General features: G+C 39.9%; 1 protein-coding gene across 1 annotated transcript in view; it reads right to left on the bottom strand.

Moving 5' to 3' along the window:
• The window catches only part of LOC122795019 (taste receptor type 1 member 1-like), a 195,184-nt gene that overhangs the window by 65,415 nt on the left and 104,287 nt on the right, over window positions 1-25,482 (bottom strand). Inside the window, 1 exon segment of the mRNA XM_044063602.1 lies at window positions 14,015-14,227. Within this exon segment, the coding sequence (XP_043919537.1) occupies window positions 14,015-14,227 (213 nt within the window).

Below are 25,482 nucleotides of genomic sequence, written 5' to 3' on the forward strand. Positions count from 1 at the left end.
GTAAATAATTAAAATGGCTGTCATTACTTCCTGAGTTTGCAAAGCATACAATTTAAAATAATAGTTCACAGCTGTAACAATATTGCCTTTCATTCTAGAGTACCTTGCATTTGAAAATAATTTACTCAACATGTAATGTCAAGTTAACAATAAAATTTTGTCTTGTCTTGGGCTTTGTCTTGGTTCCTGTGTTTCTCCATTTTCCTTGTTTGGTCAAGGGGTGGTTTCTTTACTCACTAGTGGGAGTAGGGAGTACTGAGCTGCCTGTTTGTCCTCAGAGGAGTGGTTTAAGGCAGTAACTTGTAGTTTATTGGCCATTTTGGGTCATTTCCTGTCTTTTCCAGCCCCCTGCTATAAAGCGCGCTTTAGCGCGGAGTTGCCACAGTTGCACACTAGGGCAGCGGTTAAGCAGGTTTAATCTATTCGGGCTACCTAAAGTCCACTCTTCAAATTTTCCCTTAAAACTACCTTCCTCAAACTATACTACTGATCTAATCAGCGTATCCTATAACTAAAAAGATCATCTCTACTTGACTCCAAGTAGACTATTCTCTATCTGTTTAACCTAGCACTTGATCCTACAGTACTTATTACCTTGATACGGCACTCTTATAGATAGCACCCCAAAAAGCCAGAGCCCCATTTCTCAGTCACCCACGTCCCGGAATCTCTTTTGAAGTTTTTTGTCTAGTCCTTCTAGCATGTCGAGGGATCAGTTGCTAGTGTCCTCTCCTGCTCAGCTGGTGAACCTGGGAATATTGAGGCAATGTTACAATTGCCTCATGTACACAGACAACCCTCTCCTCCTCCCACAAAACACAAATACATGTGAGAGATGCAACTATCTGGCCAAAGTGGAGGCTGAGCTCTCTCAACATAGGACTGGCAAGACCAGTCAGGAGGAGAAGGTTACCACACACACTATAGACCCAGTCTCACATAGTACCATCACAACATCAAATCATACACATAAACACACAAAGACATACTCGGAGGCTCTGATCAAAAATCTACCAAAACAGCAGAGGCCACCAAAGCAGACACCCAAACATCCACCACCTCAGAACACAACACCTGAAACACATAGACCTCACAGTCAGAGTGTCAAACAGTCACAGCCCTTAAGGCCAAACACAATGCCAGACACACTAGTCATTGGTGACTCCATAGTCAGACACACTGACGTCCCGCTCACCAGACTGAGTAAGGAGAAGGTCACAGTAAGCTGCCTTTCGGGCGCTAGAATCCGCCACATAACGCAAGCACTCAGGTCTCTCAACAGCAGGTACACTCAGTCATTGTCCACGCTGGTGTAAACGACCTGAGACGTACCTCCTTGGACTACATGAAAAGAGACATTGAGGAGCTCTCTGATTATGTAGCCCAGGCAGGTATGACCCTGACCTTGAGCAGTATCCTACCTTCACCAAGAATGATGCCACAATACAAAGATAAGATGATCAGCTTTAACAATTGGCTTAATTTCTGGTGTCATTCAAAGGGGATCCAGTGTCTGTCTGCCTGGGATGACATGCTGGACAAGCCACGCTGCTTCAAGGGACGGCTTGCACCTGTCACCCTGGGATTCGGATATTGGCAAAGGCTCTTGCCACCCCATAGTGCCTTTTTAGGCAAGGCTCAAATTCTAAACCTACCACCCTAGAACACAAACAGGAAAAAACTAAGGGTAATGCTGCTCAATGCCAGAAGTCTAAATCTCAAAATGCATGCACTCGAGGCCCTTCTCAGTATGGAGAACATTGATGTCTGTGCTGTGACAGAAACCTGGTTCAAGGCTCCTGAGAGCACCCCAGCACTATCAGGTTTTACCTCATACCATGCGTTCCGCCCCAAAAATCCGGACAATACCAAGAAAGGAGGGGGGGTATCCATATTCATCAAGGACACCCACACCTCAAGACTGGTGGCAACGCACGATGCATCGGAGACCATCCAGGTGCAATTAACCATAGGCAAGACTGCTCTGCAAATTGTAGCATGTTACAGGCCACCCTCACAAACTCAGGAACCTCACATGGCCTTCCTGAAAACACTAGAGGGGATAAATGTATCACCAAACACCATCATACTAGGTGACTTCAATTACCCTAATATAGACTGGGAACACTACTCAAGCCCAAACACCCTAGCCCAAAAGTTCCTGGAATTCATAAACTCAAATGCCATGGAACAACTAGTCACCATCCCCACAAGAGGAGATAACATACTTGATCTCATCATCACGAACATGGGATCACAATGTTCAACACCGGAAGTATACCCCTCACTGGTGAGATCAGATCACAAACTAATCTCGCTGGAGGTCCTCATCCCACCCCACCTGAAATAAAAGACCACAGTAAAGAACTTCTCGACTTCACACTTCTAAAGACTAGTGTGGTCTCCTTTAAGGCCCCCGAGCTGGCGGAAAACAGTACTCAAGCCGCTGAATCACTTACAAATGCCTTCTACCAGCACCTGCAGGACTGCATGGATAAGGCAATCCCAAGCAAAACAAAGACTCTTTGTACCAAAGGCAAGCGTCCAGTCTGGTGGACCCCAGCCATAAACAAACTCTACAACAAAAGGAGGAAGCTACTACAAGATAGAGCAAAATCCTTAAAAGGTAAGACACCCTTGATCACTATAAGTAAAACTAAGAGCTCTCATAAAATCATCCAAAGCAAATTTTGAGAGAAAAATAGCTAAAGACTCAAAAGACAATCATAAGGCCTTCTTTAGCTATGTTAGAAACCTGGGAGGAAACTCCCAGATATGCTCAGAACTAGTTCAAAATGATGTGAAGATTACTGATCCTACAGACATTGCCAACATACTGGCTGACAGGTTCAGTGCAAACTTCTCCCCTCCCCAAAGGAGAGATATCTATACCAAACGATTGCAGCCCCCAAAAATTTCCAACGCCCAAGTGAGAACTGCTCTCCAAAGCAAAAACACAGCATCCATGGGACCAGATGGTGTCCCCGGCTGTGTGCTCCACAAACTCAATGAGGAATTAAACCCACAGCTAGGACAGCTGTTTAATCAAAGTCTTACCTCTGGATACGTACCCAGGAGTGGCGCACTGCAACTGTGGTCCCACTTCACAAAGGCGGTGCCTCCACCGACCCTGGAAATTACCGCCCATTAGCTTGACAAGCCTTATCTGCAAAGCCATGGAGAGGATCATAATGGACCTCATAAATAAAGACATAGGGAATTTGCAGACTTTGGATCCAACCCAGTTTGGCTTTGTCAAAGGCAGATCATGCCTTTTAAACTTGGTTGACTTTTTCAAACAGTCACCAAAGCCATTGATGAGGGAAAGGCAGTCCATACAGCCTACCTCGATCTGGCGAAGGCCTTGATACAATACCCCACTCGGGTATCATTGAAAACTCATCAGCTTAAATGTTAACCCATACATCACAAGATGGGTTGCAAACTGGCTGAGTGACAGAACCCACAGGGTCAGAGTTGCTGGCACCATGTCAGACTCAAAGCCTGTCACAAGTGGTGTCCCACAGGGCTCAGTCCTGGGCCCACTCTTGTTTGGCATCTACTTTTCCAAGTACAAGCAAACACAGGAGGGTTATGGCTGACAAAGTTTGCAGATGACTGCAAACTGGGCCATAGTAGAAAACACATCTGACACAGATATCCTTCAGAAGGGTCTCACAGAAACGGATAACTGGTGCCAGAGCCATGGCCTAAAGTTAAATGCCAAAAATGCATAGTCATACCCTTCGGGAAAAACAAGGTTACCCCTAGCTACCAAATAGGTGGCAATCCACTGAGCACAGAAGAAGTTATCAGGGACCTGGGGACCCAGGTTGATAGTAGTCTGTCATTCGACACCCATGTAGCTAAAGTAGTTAGGAAGACCTTTACATTGCCCACCTTATCATGAAGGCATTCTCATCTAGATCAAGGGAGGTCATGGTCTCCCTTTACTCATCACTCATCAGACCAATGATTGAGTACAATGCCCCATTCGCTATGTATCTGACCCGACACTTGCAGCAGCTGGAGAGGCCACAAAAGTTCCTCACCAAAAGGATAAAGGGTCTCAAAAATCTGTCCTATGCTGCCCGACTGAAAGAACTCCAGCTCTATTCAGTAAACACGCTACCGCTTGCTCAGAGGTGACCTTTGCCTAACATACAAGGCCATGTCAAACCCAGATTTGATGAATATGCTTCACCTCAAAAAATCTAGATCCATCAGAGCCACAAGGGCGGAGACTTAAACCTCGACACAGCTATTAATAGGACATGCTGGAGGGATAGATTCATCACCCAAAGACTCCCTATGCTGTGGAACAAAATCCCGGTATATGTGAGGCAGAGCACCTCGCTGGCCTTGTTCAAGAGAAATCTTGACCAATGGATGGGAGATCGCAGATATACCCCAGGGATTACCTCAGTGTCACTGCTCGACAGAGGCACAGCAAAATAATGGGTATAGTTCCCCATACTAAAGGGGTGGCGTAAGCCACAAAACTATGGGCTAGGCTTGTAAATGCCCTCGGGCAGATAGCCTAGTATGAACCTATGAACCTATGAACCTAAATGCCAATTTACCATTGTAGCCAGCTGTAGGACACACTCTGTGACCCCATTGGCCCATAACTCCTATCTATTATCTAATATAAAAGCCCTTAGCATTCAGCCAAATGCTATTGTCTTAGGGAACTTCAACTACCATTCCATTAACTGGGAAATTTGTACATCCCAAAATATGTATGTCCAGAGGGTTCAGGACTATATAAAACCAAACTCACAGGACCAAACAGTCCTTTCCTGAATGAGGATCAAAATAATCTTGGACTTGTTCCTTACCAATATGAAACAGCTCTGTCCCCCTCCAGTTGTAACAGCCTCCCTAATAAATCAGTCATATTCACCATATGATTGAAGCCAGAAGCATCCTGCAATAACTTGTCAGGGATTATGACAAAGCAAATCTATTAAAGCTGAATGATGACTTGACAAAATGTAATGTTCCTTTCAGCCTTGAGGACCATGCTACAAATGCAGAATCCTTCACCTTCAATTTCTACTAATATGTAAATAACTGCATAGAAACATCTGTACCCCTCTAAAATAAATACAGCATCAAATTTAGGAAGAAAATCATCATGGCAGGTTGTTATTTGTTATTTTTTAGCCTTTGTTAACTTGGTTAGTCCCACTAAGCTTGGCCTCTTATGAGGGGAGACTTGAGATGATATTTTTACTACTAGGGGTAATTTGGCCAGAGCTCTGGGGATCTTACCCTACTTTTTTGATAGGTGCCATGAGATTTTTTTTTATATCCACCTGAGCTACTACCAACTCAAGTAGATGGGACAACAGTTTAATGTCTCATCTGACACTGCAGTGTCAGCAATTAATCTACCCAATGTGGGAATAGTACCCACAGTCTTCTGCACCAAAGACATGCTATCTGTTATGTCATTGACACTACTATAATGGAAACAGCCTTTACAACAAAAGAAAAAGTTCATTGTATGTACAAATAAATGCAGCAATGCAAATGCCAAAAAATGCTCTTACAAAGGCTAATAGAGAACTTTCTATTAAATCAACTAAAGCTAGATATAGGGTAAAAACAGCCATCCAGGCAAAAGAAAATCACAAAGCAGTTTTACCAATATGGGAAACCTCAGAAATATGTTCAAAATTGCACTTAGCTAATAGTAAATATTATCATGTACTATAAGCCTAAAGGCATAGCCAGTCTAAATCCATGCCTCTCTTGCTCTCACCTTTTTTAATATCCACACTTCCCCTTCAGATCTCATGAGAACAATCCTCTAGGTACTATCCAAGGTGAAGAACTCTGCTTCTGTGTGGTTAGATAACATATCAGGATGCCTTTTGGGTAGCCTGAAACATGACCTGTTAGCCCCTACAGAGGTTTTTCAATATTAGCCTCCAGAGTTTGTATCAAATGAATGGAGGACTGCAACAGTTCTACCCTTTTGCAAAGAAAAGGTGTAAACTGATCTGGGTGGGCAACTATAGACCTATAAGCCTGATCATCCTCATCTTTAACACTATGGAAAGGATCATTGTGGAATTAATAAATGAAGGCATTGGCAACTTGCAAATTATTGACGCAATCCAGTTCAGTTTTGTCAAAGGCAAATCCTACATACTCAACCTGGTTTACTTCTTAGAGAAGGTTGCTGAAGCAATGGATGAGGGAAGTATTCACATTGCAAATCTAGACATTACAAAAGCATTCAACACCAACCCCCATTCAGGCATAGTTAATAAACTCATCCAGCTAAATATAAATCCCTATGTACAGTATTGGCTAGCAAACTGGTTCACAACTAGAACCCAAACAATTTGACTGGGTAGATCTACCTCTCTACCAAGAAGCATGGCACTAGCAGACTACCCCAGGGCCCCACACTTGGGCCACTCCTTTTTTGTCATCTACTTCTCAGAGGTCAAGGTAAATGATTTGAACATATGGCTGACAAAGTTTGCTTATGAACATAAACTCTGCTGCACCCTAAACTCTCCAGCAGACACCAAGATCCTTCAGGAAGGCCTGTCACAAGCAAACAGCTTATGTCAAAACCACTGCCCAAAACTAAATGCTAAAAAGTGCATAATCATATCCTTCATCAATCATGATGTTCCCTGCAACTACTGCATCAACAATACTCCCCTGAGCATTGACCCATTACCGACGGGCGACGGACCTGGAAACATATATAAATAATGCGCTGCCATTTGACCGCAATGTATCAAATGTTGCCAAGATGTCCTTCTTTATAGAACAGCTTATTAGCAAGGGTATGGCATCCAAATCTAAGGAAGTATTGGAGGGTGGCCTAATGGTTAAGGTGTTTGCCTTGCAGACACAAGGTGCAGGGTTTGATTCTCACATGGGATACTTGGCTAGGCTTAAAATGGCCCACATGGGTAGAAAGACTAGAACTAATGTATGTATTCCACTGTATACTCCCCTCATTAGACCAGTCATTGAATATAATGTCCCATTCAGCATTTACCTGACCAAGCACTTGATTCAACTTGAGCAGCAACAACATTCTCTCAACAAGAAAATCATAAGAGTAAATTACAAAAGCTGTTCTGACTACCTCAAAGCCCTCTCCCTCTTTTCACTGTGTACAAGCCCCACAGGTGAGATCTCTGCCTAACATATCTCACAGAGAATACCACTTCTCTGTAAGTGAATTCCTCTCTATGTGATGCAAAGTATAACTTGTATTTTATTCAAGTGCCACCTGTATGCTTAGATGGGAAACAATAAGTTTGCCTGTCATTTGGCACCCCTGTTCCTTATGGACAGGAGGAATCTGCAAATACATGTTCAAGGGTTATTGCTAGTTATACTTACTAAGCTCATAGGTTAGTACTAGGCTAACTACCCTTGTGGGCTATTTTAAGCCTATCCAGTTATGCCCTGTGAGAATCAAACACTGCACCTTGTGTTTGTAAGGTAAACACCTTAACTATTATGCTAACCATACAAAGGGTTCTCATATCATACTAAAGGATTACCTCACCTGGGGTTATACAAGGCCTTGGTAGTAATTGATAGGGCTAGAAATTCAGCAGGAGTGAATGACTGGGCTGCTGAAGATTCCCACTGATCAAGAACCTGGAAAGTACCTATGACCCTATAAATCTGAGCAGTGGTTATTTCCACCCATTGCTCTTTTTTCATTAAAGAAAATCAAACACAATGCATGAAAGTTTCAAAGTCAGCATAGTAGGCATGTTGGTCTCTGAGAAATCAAACTTGGCATTCGTAAAAGAACAATTTACACTTATTGCGAGTAAAATAAGTTTTCATTTTAAATTGCAAAATATATAGAATCCTGGATTTGTACTCATGAAAACCACTGGTTAAATACACAAGTTTTTTTTCTCTGTTATGAGAAGCATTGCTGGAAATTATTAAACCATCAGGTTATAATTGAAACTCATCTGGCAAGTTGTTGTTGTTGATCAGTCATTGTTGACGATGACCAAGGACATCACATCAAGGAGGTTGACTGAGTACGATGTGTACAGCTGTGGCCGATCAGTTCGATGTGAGCTTGGAAAGCTCTGCTGCACATCGGGCACAAGTGGTCATTTGGGTTGGTTGGCAAAGAGTTGGCTGCAGATTTATGCAGCTCACACTTCCTCTATGCCTCTACAGTCCTGCTCTGCTCATAGGAGGTAGCACATTTGCTGATGTAGTCTTTCACTAGGGTGTCCCAGGAATCCAGGTCAATGCCAAAGCTCTTAAGAGACTTTCAGTGTGTCCTTGAAGTGCTTTTTCTGCCCACCTTGTGTGCATTTTCCTCCTGCAAGGTCACCATAAAACAGTCTCTTGGGGAGGTGTGTGTCTGCCATACATACAAGGTTGCCTCCACCTGACTTGGGCTGTCCTCAGCAGGGTGTAGATACTTAGACGTCCAGCTTGAGAGAGGACAACTGTGTCTGGAACTTTGTCCCGCCAGGTAATTTTCAGCAGCCTTCTTAAGCAGTTCATATGGAAGCGATTCAGCTTTTTGGCATGATGCTCATACGCAGTCCATGTCTCACAGACATTCAGTAGTGTGGGCGGTATGCTTTTTGGCATGATGCTCATACGCAGTCCATGTCTCACAGACATTCAGTAGTGTGGGCGGTATGCTTTTTGGCATGATGCTCATATGCAGTCCATGTCTCACAGACATTCAGTAGTGTGGGCGGTATGCTTTTTGGCATGATGCTCATATGCAGTCCATGTCTCACAGACATTCAGTAGTGTGGGCGGTATGCTTTTTGGCATGATGCTCAGTCCATGTCTCACAGACATTCAGTAGTGTGGGCGGTATGCTTTTTGGCATGATGCTCATATGCAGTCCATGTCTCACAGACATTCAGTAGTGTGGCGGTATGACTGCCTTGTGCACCTTCAGCTTTGTGCACAGCTTAATGCATCTCCTCTCCCAAACTGGCTCCTGAAGCCGTCCAAATGTGGAGCTTGTCTTGGCGATGCGTGTGTCTACCTCACCATCAATGTTCACAAATCTGGAGAGTATGCTGTCGAGGTATATAAACTTGTCAATGACTTTCAGTATCTCACCTTCAGCGGTGATAGTTGATTCTGCATATGTATTCTGCTGTGCAGGGTGATGCAAAACCTCAGTCTTCTTGGTATTAATTGTGAGGCCAAAGTTTCTGCAGGCAGTGGAAAAGCAATTCATACTCTGCTGCATCTGGGCCTCTGTGTCAGCACTGTGTGAGCAGTCATCTGCAAACATGAAATTGTGCACAAACTCCTTTTCAAGCTTAGTCTTGGCCTGTAGCCTCCGCAGGTTGAAGAGCCTGCCATCAGTCCTGTATCTGATCTTGATGCTAGTTTCTTCATCATTGCAGAAGCCATCTGCCAGCATGGCCGAGAATATCATGCTGAACAGCATGGGTACCAATACAATGCCTTGCTTGACTATGTTGGTGACTGGGAAGGCATCAGAGGAGTCTCCCTTGTCCAGTACTTGAGCAAGCATGCCATCATGGAACTGGTAAACCATAGTGATGAATTTGCCTGGGTAGCCAAACTTCTCCATGATTTGCCATAGCTCTTCACGACCGACGGTGTCAAAGGCTTTGGTCAGGTCCACGAACATTGTGTAAAAGTCCTTGTTTTGTTCTTGGCACTTCTCCTGAACTTGACATGCTGCAAATATCATGTCTAGTGTCCCTCAGCCTCTCTAAAGCTGCACTAACTCTCTGGCAGGTGTCCATCTTCCATGTGTTGAATGAGGCAGTTGAGGAGGACTCCGGCAAGGATTTTGCCAGCAACGACCAGGAGAGAGATTCCTCTGTGGTTATCATAAGACTGCCGTTTTCCCTTTCTCTTGTATAGATGGATAATGGAGGCATCCTTTAGCTCCTGAGGGTAAATAACCAGTATATATACAGGGAAGTAACCAGTATATATACAGGGAAGTAACCAGTATATATACAGGGAAGTAGCCAGTATAGCAATACATTTGGAATGCACTATACTAAAATAAATACTCATGCATGAAAGCCTCTGGGATGAAACCTTTGTTAATTTGTCGTATTTACATTTTACAAAATGAAATAATAAGAACATACACATACATTTCTGCCCATGCAAACACACACATCACAAATGATTTTCTCTCTCAACTGGCTGAGCAAACAATCAGTAATATCTTTGGAAGATCAGAAGTGTGCAGATTCTGACTGACACAGACTGAAAGCATAGTGGCACTCATTTCCTGCATTGGCATTATGTGCTTATTACTTTAACAAAACATATCTCTTGCAGATAGATCTGCACCATCTGAAGGTAAAACAGTTTTTATGACAGACTTTTCCTGAGAATTGATCTCATCTTGATGATGCAGACAACATAATGTCTGGATTTTGGCAAACTCTTCTGAAAACATTGTTAGATACTGTACAGTGATTTAAAGTTAATTTATGACACACAGCCCAACTATGAGCAGCAAATGTTGCATTACACATTTGCATGTGCTTGCTGCTTTAAGACTTTTGAAATATGCAAGCTGGTTGCAATGTAAAAAGATTAGATTTGAAATGTTCATTGCCATGATATACAGCAATTTAAGGCAAACAGCATTTGCCTGACAAAACCCTGTCTGTATGACAGTAGAAAATGCTTTAAGAATCCTGAGAATTGTACATTCATCAGTCTATTTGTGCATTTTTGTCTGTGAAAAACTTCTACCATGCACATACGAGAGATTACTTCACTAGTCATTAAAGCCCTTCAAGCCCAAAAAGCGTTAATGTAATAGTTTCAAGCTTAAGAGATTCTCCCTTTTAAAATGTTTTCAGTTAACTTCTGCAACAAAATTTATTGTGAGCATGCGATTAGAAAAATAGTGTGCCCAACATTTGTGCACTTAGAAAGGAAGATGAAATGCCAAAGTTCCTCCAACAAGGCACATACACACACAATCGTGAGTGAACGTTCTGTGCTCCAGCAATCTTTCTTTGACTTTTTTCTGCTCACCCCACTTTTAAAGTACCAGTTCAATTGACTGGTGATGAATGCTTTATAATGGATGCTTTTTATCTCCTTGTTACCACAACTTCCCTTCTCCATCTGGCATGTCGTGTCATACATCTGCAGCCAGAGAAGACAGTATGCTAGATATGTCTGCCTTTGCCAGATGTAAAGATCCAAACACATTCTGTTTCAAAGTCCTTGAAACATGCATTATGTTGTGGTAATGTACTTTATTCAGAATAGGAATTAGCAGCTTACTGAGATTACATAATATGCAAATCTAAAATGGCAGATGGGAAAGGCTAACTTAAATAAAGTACAAAATTCAGTAGTTTCTAAGCTTATGTGGTTCATTCTAGAATATTCTTTCTGATTATAAGTCTTACGTTTTAACTGGTAATTATATTATGTAATAATATTTTCTCTCATCATTTAAATTACTATCACACCTCCAGAAGGTTCTTGTCACATGACAATTACCTTTTATGTTCTGATGTTTAGTATTCATACAATGAACGGTAAGAATAACATGGCAAACTATTTGTTCCCTACAATGTTTTACACTACAGATTTCATAAAAAAATAACTGCAATTTCCTATGTAGTCACGTGGGTTTCCGCCGGGTGCTCCGGTTTCCTCCCACATCCCAAAGACATACAGTAGGTGGATTGAACACGCTAAATTGACCCTAGGTGTGAGTGTGTGTGTGTTTGTGTGTGTCTTCTGTGGAAGGTTGGGTGCCAGGCTGGCAACACGACACCGTAAAACTCCACTGCCAATCATGAGCAGACAGATGATCCACTGTGGTGACCCCTAACCGGGAAAAGCCGAAAGAAGAAGTTACATTAAGCAATTGTAGCATGAAGAGTGAAATAGTTTTGCAGAACACAAATTTTCTTTATGCACAAGCTTGATTAGAAATAATGTCTGAATAATTCTATATCCATGCTGAATCTTGTGATTTTCTTTATGCACAAGCTTGATTAGAAATGTCTGAATAATTCTATATCCATGCTGAATCTTGTGATTTTCTTTATGCACAAGCTCGATTAGAAATGTCTGAATAATTCTATATCCATGCTGAATCTTGTGATTTTCTTTATGCACAAGCTCGATTAGAAATGTCTGAATAATTCTATATCCATGCTGAATCTTGTGATTTTCTTTATGCACAAGCTCGATTAGAAATGTCTGAATAATTCTATATCCATGCTGAATCTTGTGATTTTCTTTATGCACAAGCTTGATTAGAAATGTCTGAATAATTCTATATCCATGCTGAATCTTGTGATTTTCTTTATGCACAAGCTCGATTAGAAATGTCTGAATAATTCTATATCCATGCTGAATCTTGTGATTTTCTTTATGCACAAGCTCGATTAGAAATGTCTGAATAATTCTATATCCATGCTGAATCTTGTGATTTTCTTTATGCACAAGCTCGATTAGAAATGTCTGAATAATTCTATATCCATGCTGAATCTTGTGATTTTCTTTATGCACAAGCTCGGTTAGAAATGTCTGAATAATTCTATATCCATGCTGAATCTTGTGATTTTCTTTATGCACAAGCTTGATTAGAAATGTCTGAATAATTCTATATCCATGCTGAATCTTGTGATTTTCTTTATGCACAAGCTCGATTAGAAATGTCTGAATAATTCTATATCCATGCTGAATCTTGTGATTTTCTTTATGCACAAGCTTGATTAGAAATGTCTGAATAATTCTATATCCATGCTGAAGCTTCTGATTTTGCACTACCCCGTTAATAGTAGCCAAACAAACAGCAGTATAAAATAAACTCCTATAATGGTTCATTTAAAGACTCAGAGAACCTTGATTTGAACAGGAATAATGGGATTTACTCTGCAGCCAGGACTCAGGGACGTGTAGTAATGAAAATCTGCGGGCTGGATAGCCCACATAGCTGGCAAAACTTGCCTCAAAAAGCTGTGTGGGCTGCCATGTGGGCTCACCGCCTACAAAGTGAAGATGGGGGGCAATGTTAGTCAAGTGGCAAGCTGGAGCAGGAATGATTACAGAGGACTATTCCCTGGCAACACAAACTGAATTCACTTGCTCTTCAGAGGTGGACTATGAAAAGTACCAACTACATCTAGTTCATGTATCCTTTAGAAATAGCTATGCTTATGAGGAATTACTTGTTGTGCAGAGGATTGTCTGTGTCCAACACTTGAGAGTAGAAGCTCTATGTGTGTTTGCGTGGGGGAGTCTTATAAGCCCATGGCAGCATATTGTGTCACTGGAATCTATGCTATTAGATGTGCGATTCACTTCAATGTGACTATTAATTCCAGAAAGAAGACAATCTATGTTGTTTGTACATATCATAATGTACCTAACAGCTATTTGTGTGTTTGACCATTTATGAGATTGTGGATATGGTGCTTGATAGGGTGTCACTTACTGAGTACAATGTGTGGTAGGATGCCCCTTCCTGATTCTCTAGTCCTGCACATAGGTTTGGTGTGTGATAAGGTACTGCCTACTGACTCTGTAGCCTTGTTCATGGGTGTGGTATATGATAGCATACCACCTACTAACTCTGTAGTCCTGCCATTGGTTGTGGTGTGTGATAAGGTACAACTTACTGATCCTGTATTCCTGCCCACCGGTGTGGTATGTGCTAGGGTATGGTCTACTGACTATGTAGTTTTGCTGGGCAAATTTAACTTACATCTGTGGAATGTTGAAGATACAGAGACAGGCATGATGGGAAAGAATGACTTGTCTGATATGATTCTGAGGTGTGAATTGTTCTTGCAATGAAGTGCTTCTCATTATTTGTCCATAATGAACACAATGTTTAATAAAATAATACACTGACAGAAATAATAAGTGTGAATTAGCAGAAGCAGGAACCTGTTTTACTAAATTACCGAACTGATATTATATATTTATATTTGAAACATGCTGTGTGTGTTACTTAGCAATATGTACACCAGTTCAGATGTCTTACTTTGTTGTGTGCTGTGTGCCACTTTATTACACTGACATCTAAGTTTATCCTTCCAGGGTTTGGTGTGTATATCCCAATTGTATCAAAGGAAACCTTCTTGTTTGTCCAGTTCCACATCACTATGTCATAACCAGTAGGTGAATCACCATGCTCATCAAAATATACTGTAGTTCCATGAAGCTGAAAGTGAATATGCTTTACTTTTTCCAGAAGCTGTGAATAAATACAGACTGGGTAAGTACTCATGATGTAAAAAGTAATTCACAGAACGGCCAATGTTATAAAGTATTTTATTTATTATAAATGTTGTTACAGTGTTAACTACATGAAATAAAGAATGGAATAAAATAAAATGTTACTGTAAACTTTTCTAAAAAAATATCAGAAAATGCTTAGTTCAATACCAACACATCTTGAATCCAAAATTTGCTTCACTTTATTGGGTATTTAAAGAAGGAAAGAAAAGCAGTAGAAGGGATACCAAAAAATCAGATATAAAATGTCAAATTCCCTAAACAATGAACTTTTAAGTAATGGCGTATAAGGAAAAACTAAATTAATGAGAAATAAAACATTGCAAATAAAATTCAGGGATCCTGTACCTCCCTGAACCATGATATGCTACCACTATGGCTGCTGCAAAACGATCTTCTGTTTTTTTTTCTAGAAACCCCTGTACTATATATAGATATAGATATATAATAAATATATAGAGAGATGTGTGTGTGTGTGTGTGTGTGTGTGTGTGTGTGTGTGTGTGTGTGTGTGTGTGTGTGTGTGTGTGTGTGTGTGTATATATATATATATATATATAGAGAGAGAGAGAGAGAGATCTATATACAGATATCTGTGTGTACATAGACATCTGTATCTCTGTATCTCACTCTTTCTATACACACACACACACACACACACACACACACATATATATATATATATATATATATATATATAAAATGATATCTCTCTCTCTCTCTCTCTCTGTCTATACAGATATCTGTTTGTAAGTAAATATCTGTATCTCTGTATCTCTCTCTCTTCCTATAGATACTTTTATATATATATATATATATATATATATATATATATATATATATATATATATATATACTCCAATAAAACTGGTCACCAACAAACTAGTAAATTTGACTGAAACTGTAGTTCAAAACAGAAAAAGCTTTAATGAAAGTCCATGGAAAGACCATAAACAAAAGTCGACTAACAATGAATATTTTAGTAAAACTGTAGCAAAACAAGCAGACAAGCAATGAACATATCAATAATATCCAAGGAAACTAAGGAAACTAAGTGCTGTTCATTGTTTGTCTGCTTGTTTTGCTACAGTTTTACTAAAATATTCATTGTTACTCGACTTTGGTTTATGGTTTTTCCATGGACTTTCATTAAAGCTTTTTCCATTTTAGACTACAGTTTCGGTCGAATATATATACATATATATATATATATATATATATATATATATATATATATATATATATTTATATATATATATATATACATATATATATATATATATATGTTTGTGTGTATACATATAGGGATTTATGTCAGCTGATCAAGTTTCTGAAAACTCAGACATTAAAAAAAAAAAGACAAAAATCTACTCGGGGGCAAGCCCCCCTGCACTCCGCACACCCCCAGCAAATTATATACACCAACTCTGAGATCACACAACAGGGAAGAAGAGGGTACATTTCCTAACCCTCACTGTATCACAATCTCCACCGAGAAGTTCTGAGTTTTCAAAAACTTTATCATATGGTCTCAACCATATGAATTTTGAGTTTCTGAAAACTCGATCAACTCTTAGGGATCTATATATATATATATATGGATTCACTTCATAACACTGAAAACTCAAAACACTGAAAATGAGAAAACTTCGTAATATAGAAGAACAAAACACTGACACTTCAAAACACTGAAAACTCAAAACACTGAATCTCAAAACACTGAAAACGCATATCATACATATACTGACTTTAAACAACATAAATCATAGCACTTTCCACCAAATTGACCTGCTTATCATCCCTGCTTACACTTGGTGGAAAGTGTTATGATTTCTGCTGTTTAAACTCAGTATATATATGATATGTGTTTTTAGTGTTTTGAGTTTCAGTGTTTTGACTTTTCAAGATTTTGAAGTTTCAGTGTTTTGAGTTTTCAGTGTTATGAAATTAATATATATATATACTGTATATATGGGTCAAAAGAAAAATTACGAGCCCAATTAAGCGAAAGTGAAATGAAAGTCCACTTTCGCGACTACCGGTTCAACGAACCGGTAATATTAAAAAAAAAACACTTAAAAGTCATTTATGCAGGGGGGCAAGCCCATCTGCACACCCTACAACCCTGCAACATTATATATACTAACTCCAAGATTGCACTACAGTGGGGAAACAGGGATATTCCCTTATCCACACTGCCGCAAGAAGAGGTGCTGCAGTGTTTTTTTTTTTTTTTTTAATATTACCGGTTTGTTGAACTGGTAGTCTCAAAAGTGCACTTTCGTTTAAGTGCACTTTCACTTAATTGGGCTCGTACTTTTTCTTTTAGAAAGAATGACCTTTCGATAAGAAAAAGTAGACCCATATATATATATATATGTATATGTATATATATATATATATATATATGTGTGTGTGTGTGTGTGTATATATATATATATATATATATATATATATATATGTATGTATGTATCTATATATCTACATCTAGATATATATATATATATATATATATATATATATATTTATATGTGTGTGTGTGTGTGTTTGCGTGTGTGTGTGTGTGTGTGTGTGTGTGTGTGTGTGTGTGTGTGTGTGTGTGTGTGTGTGTGTGTATCTTCTTCTTCTTCTTTCGGCTGCTCCCGTTAGGGGTCGCCACAGCATATCAACTGTTTCCATTTCCTCCTGTCCTCTGCATCTTGCTCTGTCACACCAACCACCTGCATATCCTCTCTCACCACATCCATAAACCTTATCTTAGGCCTTCCTCTTTTCTTGGCAGCTTCATCCTTAGCATCTTTTTCCCAGTATACTCTGCATCCCACCTCAGCACATGTCCAAACCAACGTAATCTTGCCTCTCTAGCTTTGTCTCCAAACCTTCCAACCTGGGCTGACCTTCTAATATACTTATTCCTAATCCTGTCCATCCTCATCACACCCAGTGCAAATCTTAACATCTTCAACTCTGCCACGTCAAGCTCTGACTCCTGCCTTTTTGTCAATGCCACTGTCTTCAACCCGTATAACATAGCTGGTCTCACTTCCCTCTTGTAGACCTTCCCTTTCGCTCTTACTGGTACTCATCTGTCACAAATTACTCCTGATACTCTTCTCCACCCACTCCATCCTGCCTGTACTCTCTTCTTCACCTCTCTTCCACACTCACCGTTACTCTGAACTGTTGATCCCAAGTACTTAAACTCATTCGCCTTCACCACCTCTACTCCCTGCATCCTCACCATTACTCTATCCTTCCTCTCATTCACACACATATATTCTGTCTTAGTCCTGCTGACCTTCATTCCTCTTCTCTCTAGAGCATATATCCACCTCTCCAGGGTCTCCTCCACCTGTTCCCTACTCTCACTACAGATCACAATGTCATCTGCAAACATCATAGTCCACGGGGACTCCTGTCTGATCTCGTCTGTCAACCTGTCCATCACCATTGCAAATAAGAAAGGGCTCAGAGTTGATCCTTGATGTAATTCCACCTCCAGCTTAAACGCATCTGTCACTCCCACCGCAGACGGTGAAGGTCAGCAGGACTAAGACAGAATATATGTGTGTGAATGACAGGGAGGATAGTGGAATGGTGAAGATGCAGGGAGTAGAGGTGGTGAAGGAGGATGAGTTTAAGTACTTGGGGTCAACAGTTCAGAGTAATGGTGAGTGTGGAAGAGAGGTGAAGAAGAGAGTACAGGCAGGATGGACCAGGTGGAAAAGAGTGTAAGGAGTGATTTGTGACAGACAAGTACCAGTAAGACTGAAAGGGAAGGTCTACAAGAGGGTAGTGAGACCAGCTATGTTATATGTGTTGGAGACAGTGGCACTGACAAAAAGGCAGGAGTCAGACCTGGATGTGACAGAGTTGAAGATGTTAAGATTTGCACTGGGTGTGACGAGGATAGACAGGATTAGGAATAAGTATATTAGAGGGTCAGCCCAGGTTGGAAGGTTTGGAGACAAATCCCGAGAGGCAAGATTACATTGGTTTGGACATGTGCTGTGGAGGGAGGCAGAGTATATTGAGAAAAAGATGCTAAGGATGAAGCTGCCAGGAAACAGGAAAAGAGGAAGGCCTAAGATAAGGTTTATGGATGTGGTGAGAGAGGACATGCAGGTGGTTGGTGTGACAGAGCAAAATGCAGAGGACAGGAAGAAATGGAAACAGTTACTCCGCTGTGGCGACCCCTAATGGGAGCAGCCAAAAGAAGAAGAAGAAGTATTTATATATGTTTCATCTAAGTTCACAATAATTCAGTATGATATTTATGCAGCTGCTTCAATGTTTTAATGTTTTGCTAATTTGGCGTTTTGACTTCCTTGTATTGTGTATTTTTTCTTAGATTGTTTCCTTCACAGCTGTTTATAGCACTGCTTTCTCTATGATGATCAGCTCCCAGTCACAATATGTAAGGGTGCTCCCCCCCATTTATATTAACCCCAATTCTTCTCTGTGTTTTGCTTCTCCCTCTTCTTCTGTCTACTATCCTAATGCATTCTCTCTCTTCTTAAAACTAATCCTCCATTGCCTCATTTTCCCCTTCCACCAAGTTAATTCCCAAATATGTTTCATAGCTCTTTGCATGATGCTGCTATTAATTAAATATAATTTGTTTAAATGTTGTATATTTGCTAATTGTATACATATGCTTACAATATTCTCTATGTAATGTTGTAATTTTTCTGGAACTCTTCTCCAGTGAAAAGGGGTAGCTTTCTGCCCAGTGAGACTATCCCTGTAAACAAATGCAATACATAAATAAATAAAGGTGTTCAATCTAAAATAACTGCAAACACTACTCCTCCATAATTATGAGTGCACAAAAAGTTTCGTACAGGGCAAGTCCCTTGCATGTCTCATGTAAGGGATTCTGCTTTCATACCCCCTCCTTACTTATATAGTCTAACGTTATGCTCCCACTATGGTGAAGAAAGGAGAAACTTCATGGAAGTGTGTACACAGCAGATAAATAAACTGCAGTCTCTTAAAGTCACAATCAGAGAGACAGCAACATAATTTGAGGAAGAACAGAATTGGAGAATCGTGTACAGAGAAATAATACCTGAACAAATGTCAGTCAGGACTCATGAGGTAACCAGCGGCACAACACACACACCTCCTCAGAGTAAATAAACAGTACTTTTCCATTATCGGGGCAACAGTTTAATCGCATTTCTGTAGATTATCAGAAGCTGCATTACTATTGTGTATTTTTCATGTTAATAATAATAATAATAATAATAAATATTAATAATAAGTACATTTCTGTCTTATTTTACAAATGCAAAAATACATACAGTAATCTGAAATATCTGGCATCTTGCAATTGTGATCGGAATCCTTGCACAGCTGCTTTACCTTTTGAATCAGAAAGCAGCTGTGCAGTTTTTTTTTTAAGTGGCAGCTACTGCTTTGAAAGGGTTGCCATGTTATCAAGTACAAGAAATAGATGACTTTGCTGCAGCATGTGTACAGTGCATGACTCCTTCCACCGTTTCTTACTTTCAGACAGTAATGACAATTTACCGTTATTGGGTCAACAGTTTAATCGCGGCACTGCAGATTATAAAGAGCTGCATTAGTGTTCTCTATTTGTTATGTTAATAAGACTAGTAAATAAATGTTAATAATAAATGCATTTCAGTCTTACTTTACCAATACAAAAAATAGATACAGTAATCTGAATTATCTGGCATCTTCTAGGGTTACCATCTGTCCCACTTTGCGAGGGACAGTCCCTCTTTGGGCAGTTGTGCCCTGACAAAAAAATTTAAAAATGGCAAATGCCCTGAGATTTTTAGGACAAAATTATTTCCTATATTTTATGTAATAGTTGCATAAAACAGTTATTCTGTATCTAAACTACCTAAATGTTATAAGAAACAGAATAAGTAACTAAAACGCTACAAGAATAAGCTTTTATTTAGGCAAAACAGTTAAGTTCTAACGTTTGTACTGACCGTGGGTATGTGTCGGCCTGTAAAATCTGATGTTTGTACCAAAAATGTCCCACTTTGGCCATTTTAAAAGGTGGCATCCCTAGCATCTTGCAGCTGTGATCGGAATCCTGGCACAGCTGCTTTATGTTTTGAATCAGAAAGCAGCTGTGCAGTTTTCTAAAGTGGCAGCTACTGCTTTGAAAAGGTTATGCAGAAAAGAGAAATGTACGGAAGTTAAACAAGTGATTCACCTTATTATTGCCATGTACATAGTGTTATAGAAGGAATGTAAATAAAATTGCATCACAACTACGTGAAACGTAAAATAATGACAGCTGACAACATTTTAAACACTTTAATAGCTGCATCACTATTTGAATCGGAAAACAGCTGTTAGTTCTGAAGCTATTTTTTTAAAGCAGCAGCAACTGCTTTGAAAGGGTTAACAAACTGAAAAGACACACTTTTTCCACATGTATTATCTATGGTGAATTAGCTTACGGTACACAATTTAACACATAAAATAAGCAGCTGTGTGATGATTTCCACCACCAGCTACCACGTTTAAAGTGTTGCCCCGATAACGGAAAAGTACCCAATAAACTTAAATGTAACAGTTTCTAAACAGAATCAATGCAAATAACAGTGAGACAAAGTATTTATTTGTGGTAAGCAAAGATGTATCTATTTTATGTAACATAATAATCAATTTCATTCAAGAGTAGGTAAAGCAGCCAAAGACCAGTTGTCTGAATCCCATTTTTTTAACACTGCTACTGATAAAAATATGTTCATCAGATATAATCAGTGTAAGACAGAAATATACCTTAATCCTGCGGTGAGTTGTTTGCAATAGTTGCAGAATGTTCATTGCAGAAGAGATGGTACCCTACATGTCGATTGCAGAAGAGATGGTACCATACATGAGAGCATGTAGGTCACATGCCCCTACTTTAAAACACTTATTTTACACATTTACAAATGCACATTCAACCACTTTGCTGTCAAAAGTACATTTGCTAGAATCACTTTCAGTCATTTCTAACTGACTTATGCAACACTATAGGTAGGTGTTTTCCTGTAATCAGTCACGTGTGTACAGTGACAACTTTACAACAGAATTACACAATAAACACAAAGTAATATGGTGACAGTTAAATTATAACATGAATTTTATATCGACAAAAACCTGGCAGCCTTTACGTAAAAGAAGGATAAAATGACATAAGGTAGCTGGAAGTAAGAGAGACGGTGACAAATAATAAGGATGAAAAACACAACCACCTCATTCAAGAAGGAAGAGACTTTTTATAGACATGCTAGGGGCACAGGAAGATAAAAGAATAGGTAGGTAGAAAAAGCTCATGGGATATTAGGGTTGTGATCAACTGATTATTACATAAGGAGGAAGCCCTGACTCGAGCATCCATTCGGAGGTGATGAACAAAGCTCAGTGAGCACCCTAAGCACTGGTGCAGTCATGTAGGAGACGGTTGGACTGAGGGGCTAATACCAGCTCACCCATTTTTTTTTGTTGGGGTGTTATGGCCTACAGCAAATCTGGGGTCTCCTCGAAAAAGTGGTGCATGGCATGCAGTATTTGGGCTAAGAATGCTCACTCTGTACTGCGAACCTGTGGTCCCATAGAAGCAGCATGTACAGGAATGTGCACAGCTGCAGCGGGAGAGCATTGCAAGCTCTTATATTTGTGAGTATTAATATTTGGACCATGCTGCGGTACAGCAGTTTGTGTTGTCGACTCACAGCCAGAGGTTCTCTAGTTCGATTCTCAGCTGGACTGCCTTCTGTGCAGAGTCTGCATGTCCTCCCTGCATTCATGTAGGTTTCCTCTGGCTGCTCCGGTTTCCTCCCACATTCAAAAGACATGCATCTGAAGCGTTTCTCCCCTGGTCTCAGCTGAAAATGGGCTCTGTCACAGTTGGACTTTCCCAATAAATAAATGTTAAATAAAATAAATAAATATGAGCCTCTTGGAGAGGATTTAGGGCATAAGTAAACAAGGAAACAATACTGAAAGTTTCCTTGGTTGTGCCTTCTAATACAGCAGTCCCCCCACAAGGGAACAGATGAGCTAGTTGATTATTTGGGGCTGATTGTTGGTAGCCACTGGAGGAATAAAGTTGAAAAAAGACAAAGTATGCCCAGAATTTGGAGGATTAGAAATGAGAATGATGGAATGGAATGATATAAGGGATGAGACTGAGTGACATAAGGGATGGGGTGAGTAATATATGGTATGGGACTGAGTGATATAAGGTATGAGGGTGAGTGACATAAGGGATGGGACTGAGTGATATATGGGATGGGACTGAGTGACATAAGGGATGGGGTGAGTGATATATGGGATGGGACTGAGTGATATATGGGATGGGACTGAGTGATATAAGGGATTAGGGTGAGTGACATAAGGGATGGGATGAGTGATATAAGAGATGATGTTGAGTGATATATGGGATGGGACTGAGTGATATAAGGGATGGGACTGAGTGATATAAGGGATGAGGGTGAGTGACATAAGGGATGGGGTGAGTGATATATGGGATGGGACTGAGTGATATAAGGGATGAGGGTGAGTGACATAAGGGATGGGGTGAGTGATATATGGGATGGGACTGCGTGATATAAGGGATCAGGGTGAGTAATATATGGGATGGGACCGAGTGATATATGGGATGGGACTGAGTGATATATGGGATGGGACTGAGTGACATAAAGAATGGGACTGAGTGATATATGGGATGGGACTGAGTGATATAAGGGATGAGGGTGAGTGACATAAGGGATGGGGTGAGTGATATATGGGATGGGACTGAGTGATATATATATGGGATGGGACTGCGTGATATAAGGGATCAGGGTGAGTGACATAAGGGATGGGGTGAGTGATATATGGTATGGGACTGAATGATATATGGGATGGGATTGAGTGATGTAAGGAATGGGACTGAGTGATGTAAGGGATGGGACTGAGTAATATATGGAATGGGACTGAGTGACATAAGGGATAGGGTGAATGATATATGGGATGGGAATGAGTGATATATGGGATGGGACTGAGTGATGTATGGGATGGAAATGAGTGATATATGGGATGGGACTGAATTATGTAAGGGATGAGGGTGAGGGATATAAGGGAGACTGAGTGATATAAGGGGTGTGGGTGAGGGATATATGGGATGGGGTGAGTGATATAAGGGATGGAGTGACTGATATAAGGAATGGAGTGATTTATATGTGTGATGGGTGAGTGGTATAAGAAATGGAGTAAGTGATATAGGGGATGCTGTGAATGATATAAGGAAGAAGACGGAGTGATATAAGGAATGGAGTGATTGATATGTGTAATGGGTGAGTGATATAAGGAATGGAGTAAGTGATATAGGGGATGGGGTGAATGATATAAGGGATGTGACTGAGTGATATAAGGGATGGAGTGATTGATATAAGGGATTAGGGTGAGTGATATAAGGGATGTCGGTGAATGATATAGTAGGTGGGTGAGTGATATATGGGATGGGACTGAGTGACGAATATCAGCTTGACCATCCTAAAGGAAGGGATTCATTAATGACCTGCATATGATGCAATGGTCCTTTGTGTGGTGAGTGCACTTGCAAATGTCAGAAGAACAAAGTTGCAAAGTAGTGCAGTGCATTCCAGACAGATGTGTCTTTATGAGGAAGCACATGTGCACTAGCAGCTAAGTCACATGTCATTGTATGAAAATGAAAACATTCCCAGAGAGTTATATACAGTGCTTAATGGTTGCATGGCTGGAAGAAATGGCCTGAGTCCAGCAACTGGTGCCAAGGGTTAAGTCTGTGAGCTGTAATTCCTGTGTCACACATTCAGATGTCTCAACTGTCCCTGGTTTAGAGGAACATACCTATATTCAGGCCTGATTTACACATGACGTACCTACTTTTGGAGGTATTCCCTATTTTGAGGCTTGATTTACCCCTTTACACAATTTTCTGAATCCCCCTCATTATTTGAGATTTTTTTGAAGCGGTGTAGTATGAATAAATCACATGCCTAGCATACCAATGGCACCAATAATTTGAAAGAAGATGATGCACATCTTACGCATCCCCTTTTCAGGAGAAAACAAATAACTTTGTGTGGTAGAGTTTTGCAATGCATAAAGTCTAGAGACTTCATGTTGCCTCTTTGATAACGCATTCATATTTTCCCATCATTTTTGTCATTTTCTGTGTTTTAAAATGTGTTTTTAAGTACTATTGCACAACTCAGTCTATCATTAGAAAGTATGAGGGGCACAGATAAGCAAAAAGGAACACCCAGCATTTCAACAAATATATATATATATATATATATGTATGCAGTTATGTGTTTATTTTGTACCTCAGTGTCATTTTACCCTTGTCCATGAGTGATCCATTTTGACTATAGTCTTAGATGTCTCTGTCGATGCTTTCCCACCCTCTCTCCACAACCACACTGCCTACTACATGACACAATGATATACAATAAACAAAGAGGTAAAAGTTAATATTTATTTCTCTGTTTTGTCTATGATACCTGTTACATGCATAAAGAGATTGATAGAGAGATAGATATCTAGATAGATAGATAGCTAGATAGAATGCTGACATAGATAAAGGACTGAAATAAAATCACATATTCTAATTAAACTTAATTAAAAAAAACACACACTGGTCAGATGACATTCAAAAAGGGTGCATAGACTATCAGAGAGCATAACAAAAATCAAGTTTCTGCTACATGCCAGAAAAAAATCAAACACCTGTTTTGTTTTTTCTAATTTCTGTGCAATACACTGAAGTAGATAATGAACATCAATAAACTAAACCTTCTATTTAAGAGGTAAAATAAAACATTTTAAAGCTTTACTGGAAAAGCTGACGAAGTCTCTGACACAACTTGCTGTAAGGGAAAGGTTAGTTTGCTTTTGATTTCTTGTACTTTGTATTACTTTATTGCCTTTTTATATTTTGTATACTGTGATTTGTTTTATTTACACTGTGTTTTACTTGTATTCTGCTTTTAACTGCATATTAAAACTTGAAAAGAGACCACAGCTCTGTCTCTTGTGAGTCAGGCAGAAATTAGTACAGGTCAGTAGAACAGGTCAGTTAAAGTTAATCATCTGTGAACTGAGGGGGTGGAGCTAGGAACTAAACCTTCTATTTAAGGGGTAAAATAAAACATTTCAGAGCTTTACTAGATAGGCTCACTCAGACTCTGCTACACTTTGCTGTGA

This window comes from Protopterus annectens, chromosome 2.part1, assembly GCF_019279795.1.
Source record: "Protopterus annectens isolate FY-2018-M chromosome 2.part1, PAN1.0, whole genome shotgun sequence".
In the NCBI taxonomy this organism is placed as follows: domain Eukaryota; kingdom Metazoa; phylum Chordata; order Ceratodontiformes; family Protopteridae; genus Protopterus; species Protopterus annectens.